Source organism: Sinohyriopsis cumingii, chromosome 9, assembly GCF_028554795.1.
Source record: "Sinohyriopsis cumingii isolate HCF-2022 chromosome 9, ASM2855479v2, whole genome shotgun sequence".
NCBI lineage: Eukaryota > Metazoa > Mollusca > Bivalvia > Unionida > Unionidae > Sinohyriopsis > Sinohyriopsis cumingii.
The window spans coordinates 98,694,812-98,710,553 of record NC_142969.1 but is presented as its reverse complement, the minus strand read 5'-3'; the positions used below and the strand labels follow the sequence as shown (position 1 = coordinate 98,710,553).

General features: G+C 35.6%; 1 protein-coding gene across 1 annotated transcript in view; it reads left to right on the top strand.

Moving 5' to 3' along the window:
- The window catches only part of LOC149792312 (uncharacterized), a 162,779-nt gene that overhangs the window by 38,257 nt on the left and 108,780 nt on the right, over positions 1-15,742 (top strand). The window contains exon 3 of the mRNA XM_089970887.1: positions 4,467-4,661. Within this exon, the coding sequence (XP_089827013.1) occupies positions 4,467-4,661 (195 nt within the window). The remainder of the gene's footprint in view (positions 1-4,466; positions 4,662-15,742) is intronic.

The window sequence follows — 15,742 nt, the reverse complement described above, 5'->3', positions numbered from 1 at the left end:
TGAGATCCATGCATACTAAGAACACTGACACATTTGACAGTGATTGAAATCCATGCATACTAAGAACACTTTGATCTGTTTGACAGTGGTTGAGATCATTGCATACTAAGAACACTTTGATGTGTTTGACAGTGATTGAGATCCATGCGTGCTAAGAACACTGATGAATTGAACAGTGATTGAGATCCATGCATATTAATTACATTCTGTTGAGTTGACAGTGATTGAGATCCATGCAGGGTAATTAACACTGATGAGTTTGACAGTGATTTAGATCCATGCAGGGTAATAACACTGATGAGTTTGACAGTGATTTAGATCCATGCATGGTAATAACACTGATGAGTTTGACAGTGATTGAGATTCATGCATGGTAATAACACTGATGAGTTTGACAGTGATTTAGATCCATGCATGGTAATAACACTGATGAGTTTGACAGTGATTGAGATTCATGCATGGTAATAACACTGATGAGTTTGACAGTGATTTAGATCCATGCATGGTAATAACACTGACGAGTTGGACAGTGATTGAGATCCATGCATGGTAATAACACTGATGAGTTTGACAGTGATTGAGATTCATGCATGGTAATAACACTGATGAGTTTGACAGTGATTTAGATCCATGCATGGTAATAACACTGATGAGTTTGACAGTGATTGAGATTCATGCATACCAATTACATTCTTACCTTCCTGTGTGTTGATCCTGGTAAGAGTTTTGGAATATATGCTTATAATTATTAAGACCTTGGATGAGTTCAATAATGGATGAAATCCTTACATGAATAATGCAGTTTTGCATCTGATTGACTGAGCTTGTGATCACACTAGAAGTTGTAGTTTTGAAATAATTTGGATCAAACATTGGATGTGTATTTATTTATATTATCAGGATCTTGATTAATTTAATGAGCAAGATTCATGCCTATTAATAAGGTGATCTTATCTGGCTGTTTGAACCTATTACTACCCTAAAAATCATAATTCTCAACGGTGATAGAAAATGGAATATTTTTTTTTTTTTATCGAAAGGATTGTGGACATTTCCAAAGTGAACACAATCCACATATATTAATTACATGATTTTTAATTTGATTGGCTAAGTTGTTTCTATTTGTGAAGTCATAGTTTTGATCAGATTTGATCGAACTTAAAAACATAGGCTATATGTATGAGATACTTTGCATCCGATTGGCTGAACTTGTTAGCTGTTTAGACAATATTTCTTATTGAGTTTCTGTAAAAATATTTCACTGGGGTGATAGCATCAGGATTTTGGATGACTTTGATTTTGAGCAACAGATTGTGCATATTAACTGCTATTGTCTTTAGAATATATTTCTATCTGGTTATATTAAAATAGATCAAATCAACATGATAGAAAGTTGGGAGGTAGTTTTCCTGGCTGAGTTCTTCCAATGCTTTATAAGACTGTTTCGTGAAATGGTCAGGTTATGTAAGCCAGATGAGCAATATAAGGCCTATTTGGGTCTCTTGTTTTCTGACATCATCCATGTTTACTGACAGGAAATGCAAAAAATAAAGTGTCTTTTGGGTTCACTTGCTATATTTCAAACTGTGTGGTGTATGCACACAATAATGAAGCCTCTTAACGTTTGTGAAGTAAGGTCTTCTGACCCTTTTTTGCATCAGATTTTAGTAAGTTCAAAGAAATGTGAAATACCAGGAACATGATAGCATTAGCAATTTATTTGTTCTAAGAGAGACTGAGACAAGAGAAGCTTGAGATTTTCTAGAACTCTTGTGGATTTTCTGAATGCTCATATTACATGCATGTCTTCATGGGGCATGCACTCACACACACACATGCATGTGCACACACGCAGACATACACACACATGGAAAATAAATCTTTACTTCCTCTAGTGTATAATTCATATAGAAAACAACTGTTTACTTCCAGTGGTGTATGACTGATTCATACGGAAAGCAGCTGTTTACTTCCTGTAGTGTAGGGTGGATTAATACAGAACAGTTTTCTACTTCTGTGGTGTATGATTCATATGGAAAACAGTTGTTCACTTCCTGTAGTGTTATGATTGGCTGATTCGTATAGAAAGCAGTTGTTGTTGTTGTAAGGTTTAACGCCATTTTTCAGCACAGGATGGGCTATACATGGTGGCCAGCATAAATGGTGGCAGAAGAACCTGGGAAAACCCTGGAAAGAACCACTGACCCATGAGAAGCTACTGGCAAGCTTTCTCACGTAACCACATTGACTGAGCCTGAGACTCAAACCCACGCAGACAGAGGTGAGATGGCATTGATCCGTAACTGTGAGTGCTTTAGACAACTCACCCCCTTAGTCTCCCCCCACAAAAGCAGTTGTTTACTTCTGGTGGTGTGTGATTGATTGAGTCATATAGAAATCTGCTGTTTGCTTCCTGTAGTATTATGATTGGTTGATTCATATGGAAAACAGCTGTTTTGTTGATTTATTCCATTTTACTTAACCTAATTTTTAATGATAATTCTAACATTTCTTCAAATTTTAAATTTTCTTATTGAAGTGATACAGTTCAAAATAATTATCAGTTATTACTTCATTGTATGATGTCTTTCTGTACCAGTTATTTGTTGCACAAATCCAGCTGAAGTCATGTCGATATGTACCAGTTATTTGCTGTACAAATCCAGCTGAAGTCATGTCAGTATGTACCAGTTATTTTGTTGTACAAATCCAGCTGAAATCATGTCAATATATACGTTATTTGTTGTACAAATCCAGTTGAAATCATGTCGATATGTACCAGTTATTTGTTTTACCTTTCCAGTTGAAGTCATGTTGATATGTACCAGATATTTGTTGTACAAATCCAGCTGAAGTCATGTCATTCTGTACCAGTTACTTATTTGTCAAATCCAGCTGAAGTAATGTTGATATGTACCAGTTATTTGTTGTACAAATCCAGCTAATGTAATTTTGGTCTGTACCATTTAATTCTTGTTCATATCCTACCACAGTAATATCTATCTGTACCATTTAATTGTATTACCAATCCAGCTATAGTAAATAAAAGGATTCCTTTTCCAATTCATGAATTTAAACTTGGGTGAAAATATTATTCTATATCAAGAATCATACAAATTGTTCTCAAAGCCAATAAATGAATTCACAGTAGCTGCAGTTCTTAGAACCTTTTGCATGTACTTCTCTCTGCTAGCAAAATTTGGTCACACTGATTCATTTTTCTTGTACAGTCATAAAATGTGATGGATGCAGTCATTTTGCAGCACTTAATGCTATCATAATTAAGTTACAGTGACTCACATTTCGTGAACAGTGCTGAAACTTTATGAATGAATTCATCTTGAATGTACTTATTACTAATAGCAAAATTAGGTGTTAGTGACTCGTCATCTGCTATCATGACTCTTGGTGGATGCATTCATCTTGTAGTATCTTTCACTGCTTGCAAAATTAGGTCACATTGAATAAGTTTTCATGTATAGTCTTGAAACCTTTTGGATACATTCATCTTAAATAGATCTCCTCACTGCTAGCAAAATGAGGTCAGAGTGACTTGCTTTTTCCTGCAAAAGTGTTCAGACCGAGGCTTGGTTTAGGGAGCAGCAGAGCTTGTGTAGCATTATTGCAACAACTTTGCAAGGAATCCTTGATGTTTTTGGGGGAGGGCATATTTTTAATTATACCCACATGCTGACGCTCTTGAATCAAGTTCATTAAGCCAGATGAGTCATATCAGGTTCACAGGGACCTCTTGTTTTTAATCAGATGCACAAATTCAAGCTCTGTAATCAAGCATAATTTTTTAGGACAAGAAGCATATGCCAAGGAATGGAAAAAAAAGACACCGGGGAAGCAGCTATACAGACCTAGAATTTAATATTAATTTCTTTGTGCCCAAAGGACTAGTGTCTTGTGAAATTGAATAGTCCTGCTTAAAATTCACTTGTCCTTCTTCTTCATTAGCTGATTGGCAACAAATGAATCTTAACTTGCCATTGGACTACTGAAAATATGAAAACTACTAATCTCTCAAGAAATTTATTAGCCATTGACTAGCAGGCTACAGCTAATTAATGCCCTGTTTATAGTTCTCGGAGTGAAAGAAAGTCTTTTTTAGAACCTTCAAAGTTGCCTTTGTTAGTCCCTAGACTGTTTAAAGTTGGGTTTGTTGGTCCCAAATTGTTTCAAGTTGCCTTTGTTGGTCCATTGATTGTTTCAGGTTGTCTTGTTTAGTCCTAGATTGTTTCAAGTTACTTTTGTTGGCACCATTGCTGTACTTTTTGGGACATGTGAAAGGTTTTGTGCATAACATATGTTTGTATGCATATATATTAGTTACGTGCTGTTGAAGTTAAGAAAATCATATTGGGAAGGTTTTCAGGTCAAAATGAGCTTGATGACTGATTAGTGAATTTGAAGGAAGTGTTATAGATATAGACTTAGTTTTATTTCTCTCCCAATTTCAGGGTGTTTCATTCCCACTGATACAGAATGTCTGCAACAAAAATGCCGATATGAGACTTCACAGCCAATGAATTACAATCTTTCATTCTGCTGTTGCTATGGCAGCATGTGTAACAAGGATGAGGATGTTTCCAATGTAGATCCTGTGATCCAGACAGATAAACCTGTACCACAGCAACAGCTTGTTGTCAGTTCAGGTAGGACAGAATGATTTTCATTATGACTGTATAACAGCTTGCTGTCAGTTCAGGTAGGACAGAACGATTTTCTTTATGACTGTATAACAGCTTGCTGTCAAATTAGGTAGGACAGAATGATTTTCAGTATGATTAAATAACAGCTGATTTTTAGTGCAAAGCAATTCTTGTGCAATGACACTAATATCAATGGTTGAAACATGGCTGCTGGCATGAGATGAAGGAATTTAGTTGGAAGTACTATTGTTATTGAGAAGTTATTGATCTTGTTGAACATGTACTTTTTCTATGAAAATTACAAATCTACTAATGTAGTGACACAGCTCATGAATGGTTTTCCTTGTTCTTGAATGACAGATTTCAAACAGTGACTTTACATGATTATGTATCTAAAAAGAATAAATGTGGTGTGCCACAAGGATCTATACTTGGGCCACTTTTGTTTGTTCTTTTCATAAATAATCTACCTCTACAGATTGAAATAAGTCTTGTTACAAAGAAAACAAATTCCTATATTTGACTATTAGGAAAAATAAAGTAGTTATTCCAAAATAGTACCATATCATTTTGTATAAGAGCTACATTCAGCCTCATACTGTCTATTTTTGGGAAATGGTTCTAATTTTAATATTGAGAAATACTTTAAAAAATGCCTGTACAACAATAAATGACAGACAAACTGGAAATGCTATAGAGACAATGAATGCTATAAAGATCGACTTCTCCTATGGAAAGCCAAAATAATGTATGAAATTTCTCAAGTCTGCCAAAGTGTACATCAGAAATAATTTTAAATGCAGAGAAACCAGCTGTTCCCAAACCTTAGATCAATGACAGCCAAAATCTTCCTAGTTCCAAAACCACAGAAAGAATTATTTAAAAACAGTTTTCAACACGCTGGAGTCTATATATGGAATAATATCCCACCAGAGTTGAAGAATCTTCTAGCATATCAGATTTTCACGATGGTTGTATTAAATGGATGAAATTTAAATCTTAATTAATTTCACATGGCCTATGTGTTATGCAAGAGTTTAGTTTCAACTGGTGAACACTGATAGTAACTTCAGCTCATAGTGTTTGCAATTTACATGTATACTTAACTAGTCTGGGTATATTATATTATAATACGTTACTAGTTTTATATGAACATGAATGTGTGAGATGTGTAGTGTTTGATTGCTCTCGTTATATATCTGTACATGCAGCTTTGAGTGCCTAATGACAGATTATAGTCTGACTCTACATCCCCGTTTGTTTGTACCCCCCTACCGATTTAAAAAATGAGAATGTATAATGTAATAAAAAGTGCACAGAACTAAGTCAATTGAATCATTGATTTATAATTTCTAACCCGACTGTGACCAGAATGGCTCTAATGCTGGCATCCCCTGCACCATTTCATGCTTAACGGACTTTCCATACTAACACGGCGCCATATTGCGTACACTATAGGCTAGTTTATTTCCATCAGACAATATAATGATGTAGTTCATCCTGTTCGGTAACTGCTGAATAATTGTGTAAATTACATAACATTGAGAATTTGGAATTATATCACTCTGCATATATGAACATATAAATTAAACCTCTTGTTAAATCCACATGAAAAGCAAATTTGTAGTTGTCATTATTTTCCTTTGCTTGATTCGACATTGTAAATATTGGAAGCAGATGACTTATGTATGTACATCTGTAGTCATGATACACCCCTTTGCTGAAAATGGACTTTTCTAGAAACTGGAAATGGATCCGAGCATGTCCGTCTATTACACTGAAAACTTCCGTTAAGCATGAAATGACGGTGTTAGGACCACTCTACACAGAGTCAGGTTAGAAACTATAAATCAGTGAATGAACTGACTAAGTTCCTTGCATTTTTTATCACATTAAAGGTTTCCATTATTTAAATCGGTAGAAAGTAACAAACAAACGGGTTTGTATTATGATATTATGAGACTATAGTTCTGTTTTGTAACTGATTGAGTTACCCTTATTAAATATAGTCTTTATTATTATTATTATTTTTTTTTTTTATGTGAGGCAGGGCATAATTATCTTTATTATGACTGTATAACCCTGTCCAGATACTTATGAACCAAAGTAAAAATACTTTTATAATGAAATCTACTATAACACAGTTGTAGTGTACTGCCAATGTATAGCTGTAGCACAAATCTGTATAACAAATCTTAGTTATGTCTTAATCACAGTTATACTGTGCATTAGTTTAGCTGTTAAACTGCCAGATTATCATAGAATTTTGCACAAAATGTTAGTTGTGTGCCATTCCATGTGAGTTTACTTTTGGTAAAATGATAACATTCTATCCTTAGATGAAATAACATTCTATCTTTAGATGGGATAACATTATATCATTAGATGAGATAACATTCTATCTTTAGATGGGATAACATTCTATCTTTTGATGAGATAACATTCTATCCTTAGATGAGATAACATTCTATCTTTAGATGGGATAACATTCTATCTTTTGATGAGATAACATTCTGTCTTTAGATGGGATAACATTCTATCATTAGAGGAGATAACATTGTATCTTTAGATGAGATAACATTATATCTTTAGATGGGATAACATTCTATCTTTAGATGGATAACATTCTATCTTTAGATGGGATAACATTCTATCATTAGAGGAGATAACATTGTATCTTTAGATGAGATAACATTATATCTTTAGATGGGATAACATTCTATCTTTAGATGGGATAAAATTCTATCTTTAGATGAGATAACATTGTATCTTTAGATGAGATTATACCAGCACTTTTTTATTTTTATCTAAACCTTAGCTTTAGTTTGGAAATGAATTGTATGAACCTCCAGCTGTAGTACTGGTCTGCTTTACTTGGTTATAATCCTAATTTGAATAATACCATTCTTTGTACAAAGACTTTCCATGAATTTTGGTACAAAAATGGCAACCAATCTGAAGTTTGATTTGTAGGGGGTGTCCAAGAAGGTAGTAACATTCCGTAGTGTAATTATCAAAGTAACAAAACCTGACATATATGGAATACACAGATTACTTAGTGTGGATTACAGTTAGATACTTAGTGTAGATTACAGTTAGATACTTAGTGTGGATTACAGTTAGATACTTTATTGGTATGTTGAAATCCAGAAATATTCTCAAGACTTATCTGTGTGGCCACTCATGAGGTTTTGTAAAATTGACAGTTTTGGACCATATATGGTGGCAGCCGTCCATGTTAGAAGTTATAATGGAGGATTATCATTCAGCACAATGTGTTGGTATCAGGGGAGTCTAACCATATAATTGCCATTGGCAGCTGTTTGGGGGTGCTGTTCAAGAGGGGAACAACTGTACACAGACCCATCAGTGCTTGACAAGTGCTAACATCAGTGCATACACAAACCCATCATTAATTTTTATTGTGTGCTTGACCTTTGTCTGTAATTGAGGGTAGAAGCCTACCTGATTACTCATGTTTTTATAGTGTTTGTAAGTTATAAATAAGTTGTTTACTTGAATTGGAGTTCAAGATCTCGCCTGGATTATGACCATAGAAGGGTCCAGAAATGAACTTATTTACAGTTTGCTGTAATTTTCCTTGAAGACAGTTCATTTTTGTTTCTTCAGAAAATGCTATTGTGATATAGGTCAAATGCGGGATGGATATAAAGAGGTTTTGTCAACAAATTCTTAATTCCTATCTTAAATTCAGTCTGTCGGAATCTCTGATCAGAAATTTTACTTCTGTTCACATACAATTCTTGAGGAATTATTTAGTTCATTGGAGTTACTAAAGTGCTTATAGACTGGATTATCACTACTTTGGGGGGGGGCCCCGAGTGGCCGAGTGGTCTAAAGCGCTTTCCGTTACGGATCACTGCCATCTCACCTCTGTCTGCGTGGGTTCGAGTCCAAGGCTCGGCTAACGTGGGTACGTGGGAAAGCCTGCCAGTAGCTTCTCGTGGGTCGGTGGTTCTTCCCTGGGTTTTTCAGGGTTCTTCCTCCACCATTAATACTGGCCGCCATGTATAGCCTATTGTGTGCTGAAAAATGGCGTTAAACACTACAACAACAACAACAACAACAACACTACTTTGGGATTTGTTAGGACTCATTCAAAGACATTCTGAATTGTATCATTGTGATACATTAAGACTATTGGTACATCAGCATATTCAAGACTGTTGGTATATCAGCAGATACAGAATTGTAATTCATTCAAAAGACTATACTTTTGGACTTGTGATAGAACTTTCAGGATTATTTGGGATTAAATTCACAATACTTACGTTTTTATGTATTATTGTGAAATAAATTATTTGCTGATTATACAATACTTGTTGGCTTTGCTTCTTTCTGTTACTTTGTTTGAGACCATACATTTTAACATTGGGATATACACAAACATATGAGTGCTTGACAAGAATTTGATATTGGGATATACACAGACCCATAATTACTTAACAAGAGATTGACATTGCGGTATACACAAACCCATCAGTGCTTGACAAGAATTTGACATTGAGGTATACACTGAACTATAAGTGCTTGACAAGAGTTTGATATTGGGTGTACACACATACCCATCAGTGCTTGACAATAGTTTGATATTGGGTGTAAACACAAACCCATCAGTGCTTGACAAGAGTTTGATATTGGATGTAAACACAAACCCATCAGTGCTTGACAAGAGTTTGATATTGGGTGTAAACACAAACCCATCAGTGCTTGACAAGAGTTTGATATTGGGTGTAAACACAAACCCATCAGTGCTTGACAAGAGTTTGATATTGGGTGTAAACACAAACCCATCAGTGCTTGACAAGAGTTTGATATTGGGTGTAAACACAAACCCATCAGTGCTTGACAAGAGTTTGATATTGGGTGTAAAAGCAAACCCATCAGTGCTTGACAAGAGTTTGATATTGGGTGTAAACACAAACCCATCAGTGCTTGACAAGAGTTTGATATTGGGTGTAAACGTAAACCCATCAGTGCGTGACAAGAGTTTGATATTGGGTGTAAACACAAACCCATCAGTGCTTGACAAGAGTTTGATATTGGGTGTAAACACAAACCCATCAGTGCTTGAGAAGTATTTGACATTGGTGTATGCACAGACCCATCACTGCTTGACAAAGTTGACATTGGGGTGCTTGAAAAGACTTTGACATTGGGTGTACACACAAACCCATTAGTGCTTGACAATAGTTTGATATTGGGGTATACACAAACCCATCAATGCTTGACAAAAATTTGACATTGAGGTATACACTGAACCATAAGTGCTTGACAAAAATTTGACATTGAGGTATACACTAAACCATTAATGCTTGACAAGAGTTGGACATGGGGGTAAACACAAAACTATCAGTGCTTGACAAGAGATTGACACTGGGGTATACACAAACCCATCAGTGCTCTACTTGCCCAACCTAAATTTTTAACATGTCCAGGTATGTTGAATAAATTGTTCTTATGTGCTGCCCATACTGTACATTATTTATACCTCCTTTCAGAGTCCTTCAGTATGTTTTTTTTTCTCAGTGCTGTCCATATAAACTTGTCTCTCTCTGTAGAGCCCCACAGTATGGGTTTTTCAGTGCTACCCATGTACACTTATCCCACTCTGCAAAACCCCTCAGTATGGTGCCTCATACAACACAGATCATTTAATGGATTCCATTAAATTGTGTTAAGGCTTTTATTCCATATAAAGTACCTCGATACAAGGTCACTGTTTCAATAACAGTACACTTGTATGTCTATAGCACAGTCACTTTTATGTCTGTGAGACAGTACACTTTTATGTCTATAACAGTGCACTTGAATGTTTATAACACAGTACACTTGTATGTCTATAAGACAGTACACTTTTATGTCTGTAACAGTACCTGTTTATGTCTATAACACAGTACACTTTTGTGTCTAGAACACAGTACCTATATGTCTGTAACACAGTACATTTATGTCCTTAAGATTGTATACTTGTATATGTCTATAAGACAGTACACTTGTATGTCTCTACAGTACTTATATATCTATAGGACAGCACACTTTTATGTCTATAAGACTGCTCTTTTATGTCTGTTAGACAGTGCACTTGTATGTCTATAAGACAATACACTTTTATATGTCTATAAGACAGTGCACTTATATGTCTAATACACGGTACTTGTATGTCTATAAGACAGTACACTTGTATGTCTCTAACACAGTACTTGTATGTCTATAAGACTGCACTTTTATGCCTATAAGACAGTTCACTTGTATGTCTATAAGACAGTACACTTTTATATGTATATAAGACAGTACATTTTTATGTATACAAGACAGTACACTTGTATGTCTATAAGACAGTACACTTGTATGTCTATAAGACAGTACATTTTTATGTCCATAAGACAGTACACTTTTACGTCTATAAGACATTACACTATGTCTATGAGACAGTACACTTTTATGTCTCTAACAGTACCTGTATGTCTATAAAACAGTACACTTTTATGTCTGTAAGACCGTACACTTTTATGTTTATAAGACAGTACACTTTTATGTCTGTAAGACAGTGCACTTCTATGTGTATAGCACAGTACATGTACTTGTATGTCTATAACACAGTACTTGTATGTCTATAACACAGTACACTTTTATGTCTGTAAGACAGTATGCTTTTATGTCTATAACACAGTACTTATTTGTCTCAGTACACTTGTATGGCTTAATTCAACAAGCATTGGAGTGAGAAATAACAATAGCAGCATCTACTGTAGCTATTATTAGGTTTTAACTTGGACTTTGTCCAGGCACACAGAATTATTAATTGGAACTCACATGCTTACATAGTCAAGATGATGGAGAAACACAAAAATCTAATTATCTAATTTAATCATCACACACATACATAGAGATGATGGAGAAATATACAAATCTAATTATCTAATTTCAACCTGGGACAAATAAGGAAGAACTGCTAATAATGAAAAATGTATTGCTTATTCCCTTACCAAACCTTATTGGTGGGTAATAATGTAAAATTGAAGAGAAGTGAGGAATATAAAGTATTTATGACTGAAATATTACACTTGCAGATAAACTAGAGGGAGATACTGTCGGCTATAATTATAGAAGAATTCATAAAGCTTAGTTTATATAAGTGTGTAATCATTATAAATCATTGCTGCATCGGTTTCTTGTTATATATTGCACCTTACACGTGACAAAACCAGGATATCAGACCAGCAGATCTGTAAACTTATATCGACTTCTAAAGCATTAGATTCTTCATCGACAAAAATTATACGTGTATATAGGCAAACTTTGGTATCAAAACTGGGGGTCAAATTAAAAATTTGGAGGTCTTTGAAGCGTAAATGAGGGTTAAGGGAAACACTGTGTAAGGGGCTCTGTGTGTGTGTATGTGTGATTTGTATTTTTAACTTAGATTTAACAATTTTTCACTCATATCACTGCAGTGTCTGCATGAGGCAGTTTATAGCGATGTCTAGCACTGGTGCATCATGGTGCAGACATGTAGCGTGATGTCTCACCATCACATCCTGACACTAGGCCGACCAGGCAGCTGCCAGTACCATTTATATACGTCTTTGATATGACTCTGTGGGGTTTGAACCTGCGACCTTCCGCATCCGAGGTGGATGCTCTAACCACTAGGCCACTGGAGTGGTCAGCATATAGGGGACTGAAAGGAAAACATTGTAAAGTCAACTGTTGTGCCCCAATGACCCCTTGGGTTAAGTGATTGATGATGGTGATGAAAGGAAAACAATTTGGTTTTTGAACATAATATGTGTTCTTTTCATTTTATAATAAAACAGCACCTTTGTACTTGAATCAGATTCTAGTGGAAAATGTTATAACGCTAATGAGCGAATAATATTAGTCAGTGTATTGTCAATTAAATGTTACACTAACGAACAAATACTAGTCAGTGTATTCATTATGATTATTAAGCTTCACATTTAAACAGGATATCGTTAATTTTCTGGTCCAGATTTCCTTTGATTTACTTTGTAATTTGTGAAAGAATGGAGAATATATATATATATGTACTCTCTGTATCAGACTGTAAGTGGTAGCGACAAAACAAACTTGCTCAGCCAACAGAAAAATCCGAACTTAATTTTTCCTGTGCCTGGTCTTTTGGGCTGCAAACAACTTGTGAAGCTACAATTCACCCGAAGGAGAAAGTTCTCAAGTTGGACTTTAGATGCATTGAATCTAAGCCGCTGGTCTTTTAACAGTAGGACAAAGGTCATGTTTCAGCATTTTAACATCAACAAAATATATGAACTGTCTGCGATAAACATAACCCTTAGGTGTCTCTTGGAATACCTTAATATTCATTTATTTAAATAATAGCTAAGTTTTATTATGAATATCTTCACAAGAAATGTCCAGATATAGAGTAATTCCACTGACAAATTGCTTGTGTTGGTGCAAATTACAATCTGCCCCCATCATACTTTTGTGTATTGCTAAGGTGTTGTTAAGTATTACTCAAACCACTTGTGTGTTTCACACATTACCTTATGACCAAGGTTTTTCAGTCTGTCTCTGTGTGAGACCAATTGGTCTCATGGTTATAAATAGAAGTCTACTACGTGAATGACAAAGCAAAAGGCCTGGAGGTTAGTTCAGACTACCTGAATGACAAAGCAAAAGGCCTGGAGGTTAGTTCAGACTACCTGAATGACAAAGCAAAAGGCCTGGAGGTTAGTTCAGACTACCTGAATGACAAAGCAAAAGGCCTGGAGGTTAGTTCAGACTACCTGAATGACAAAGCAAAAGGCCTGGAGGTTAGTTCAGACTACCTGAATGACAAAGCAAAAGGCCTAAAGGTTAGTTCAGACTACCTGAATGACAAAGCAAAAGGCCTGGAGGTTAGTTCAGACTACCTGAATGACAAAGCAAAAGGCCTAAAGGTTAGTTCAGACTACCTGAATGACAAAGTAAAAGGCCTAGAGCTCAGTTCAGACTACCTGAATGACAAAGCAAAAGGCCTTGAGGTCAGTTCAGACTACCTGAATGACAAAGCAAAAGGTCTGGAGGTTAGTTCAGACTACCTGAATGACAAAGCAAAAGGCCTGGAGGTTAGTTCAGACTACCTGAATGACAAAGCAAAAGGCCTGGAGGTTAGTTCAGACTACCTGAATGACAAAGCAAAAGGCCTAAAGGTTAGTTCAGACTACCTGAATGACAAAGCAAAAGGCCTGGAGGTTAGTTCAGACTACCTGAATGACAAAGCAAAAGGCCTAAAGGTTAGTTCAGACTACCTGAATGACAAAGTAAAAGGCCTAGAGGTCAGTTCAGACTACCTGAATGACAAAGCAAAAGGCCTGGAGGTCAGTTCAGACTATCTGAATGATAAAGCAAAAGGTCTGGATGTCAGTTGAGACTACCTGAATGACAAAGCAGAAGCCACATTTTGTAACTGCCATATCCAATACTTTCAGACAAAATTTAGTCATGTTGGAAAATCCATATTTTGTAGTTTGACAATTGATTGTACCACTGACTTCACTGGTCATGACATTAAGAACATGTCTATTTGAATATACAGCTTAGGATGAAATTGAGGACACTTTTCTATGTTAGAATATGCAGTCAGGGTAAAATTGAGGACACTTTTCCATGTTAGAATACACAACCTAGGTAAAATGGAGAACACGTTTTTATATTAGAACACACAACCAAGGTCAAATTGAGGACACTTTCATCTAATTGCACCTGCCGCCAAAACATGTATCAACATGTCAAACAGATCTTCAAGAACACTGGACTGGAGACCATTATGCAAGTGAAACTAGTAGGATTTGCAACTTATGGTACATCAAACATGCTGGGTAAAGTGTATTTCTTATAGGTTGGGACCTCTAAGTCAGCTTATGGTACATCAGATATGCTGGGTAAAGTGTGTTTCTTATAGGCTGGGACCTCTAAGTCAACTTGTGGTATGTCAAATATGCTGGGTAAAGTGTGTTTCTTATAGGCTGGGACTTTTAAGTCAACTTATGGTACGTCAAATAGGCTGGGTAAAGTGTGTTTCTTACAGGCTGGGACCTCTAAGTCAACTTATGGTACATCAAACATGCTGGGTAAAGTGCATTTCTTATAGGCTGGGACCTCTAAGTCAACTAATGGTACATCAAACATGCTGGGTAAAGTGAGTTTCTTATAGGCTGGGACCTTTAAGTCAACTAATGGTACATCAAATATGCTGGGTAAAGTGCGTTTCTTATAGGTTGGGACCTCTAAGTCAACTTATGGTACATCAAATATGCTGGTTAAAGTGTGTTTCTTATAGGCTGGGACCTCTAAGTCAACTTATGGTACATCAAATATGCTGGTTAAAGTGTGTTTCTTATAGGCTGGGACCTCTAAGTCAACTTATGGTACATCAAATATGCTGGTTAAAGTGTGTTTCTTATAGGCTGGGACCTCTAAGTCAACTTATGGTACATCAAATATGCTGGGTAAAGTGCGTTTCTTACAGGCTGGAACCTCTAAGTCAAGAAATCTAGAATTAAGTTGGGATGAGTCAGACAGTTGCTGTTCTGACGGTGATCAAGATATTGATTATGGGATGGAGATGTCGGAAGAACTTGCTAATTCTATGATATATTCTTTTATGAGGGAATCCATGAGATTAAGAAGACATTGCTTTTCTTATTTTTAACACAATATACAGTCATTCTAGGGTTATTATGAGAAAACATTATGGTAAGTTAAAAGTTTGCTGCCCAATGGCTTGAGAAATTAACTGGTAAGACTGAAGTAGGTAATTTTTGTTGTTGAGACCAACAGTTAATTTTAATAGAAAAAAAACAAGTATTTATTGGTTATTTTTCATGTTGGGACCAAGTCTTAAGGTTAGTGTAAAAAAGAAACAAGTAGATTATATTTTATGCTGGGAACAAGTTTTAAAGTTAGTGTTAAAAAACAAGTATGTTATTTTTTATGTTGGGACCAAGTCTTATGTTATTGTGAAGAAAAAAACCAAGTATGTTATTTTTTATGTTGGGATCAGGTCTTGATGTTTGTGTAAGAAAAAACTGAGT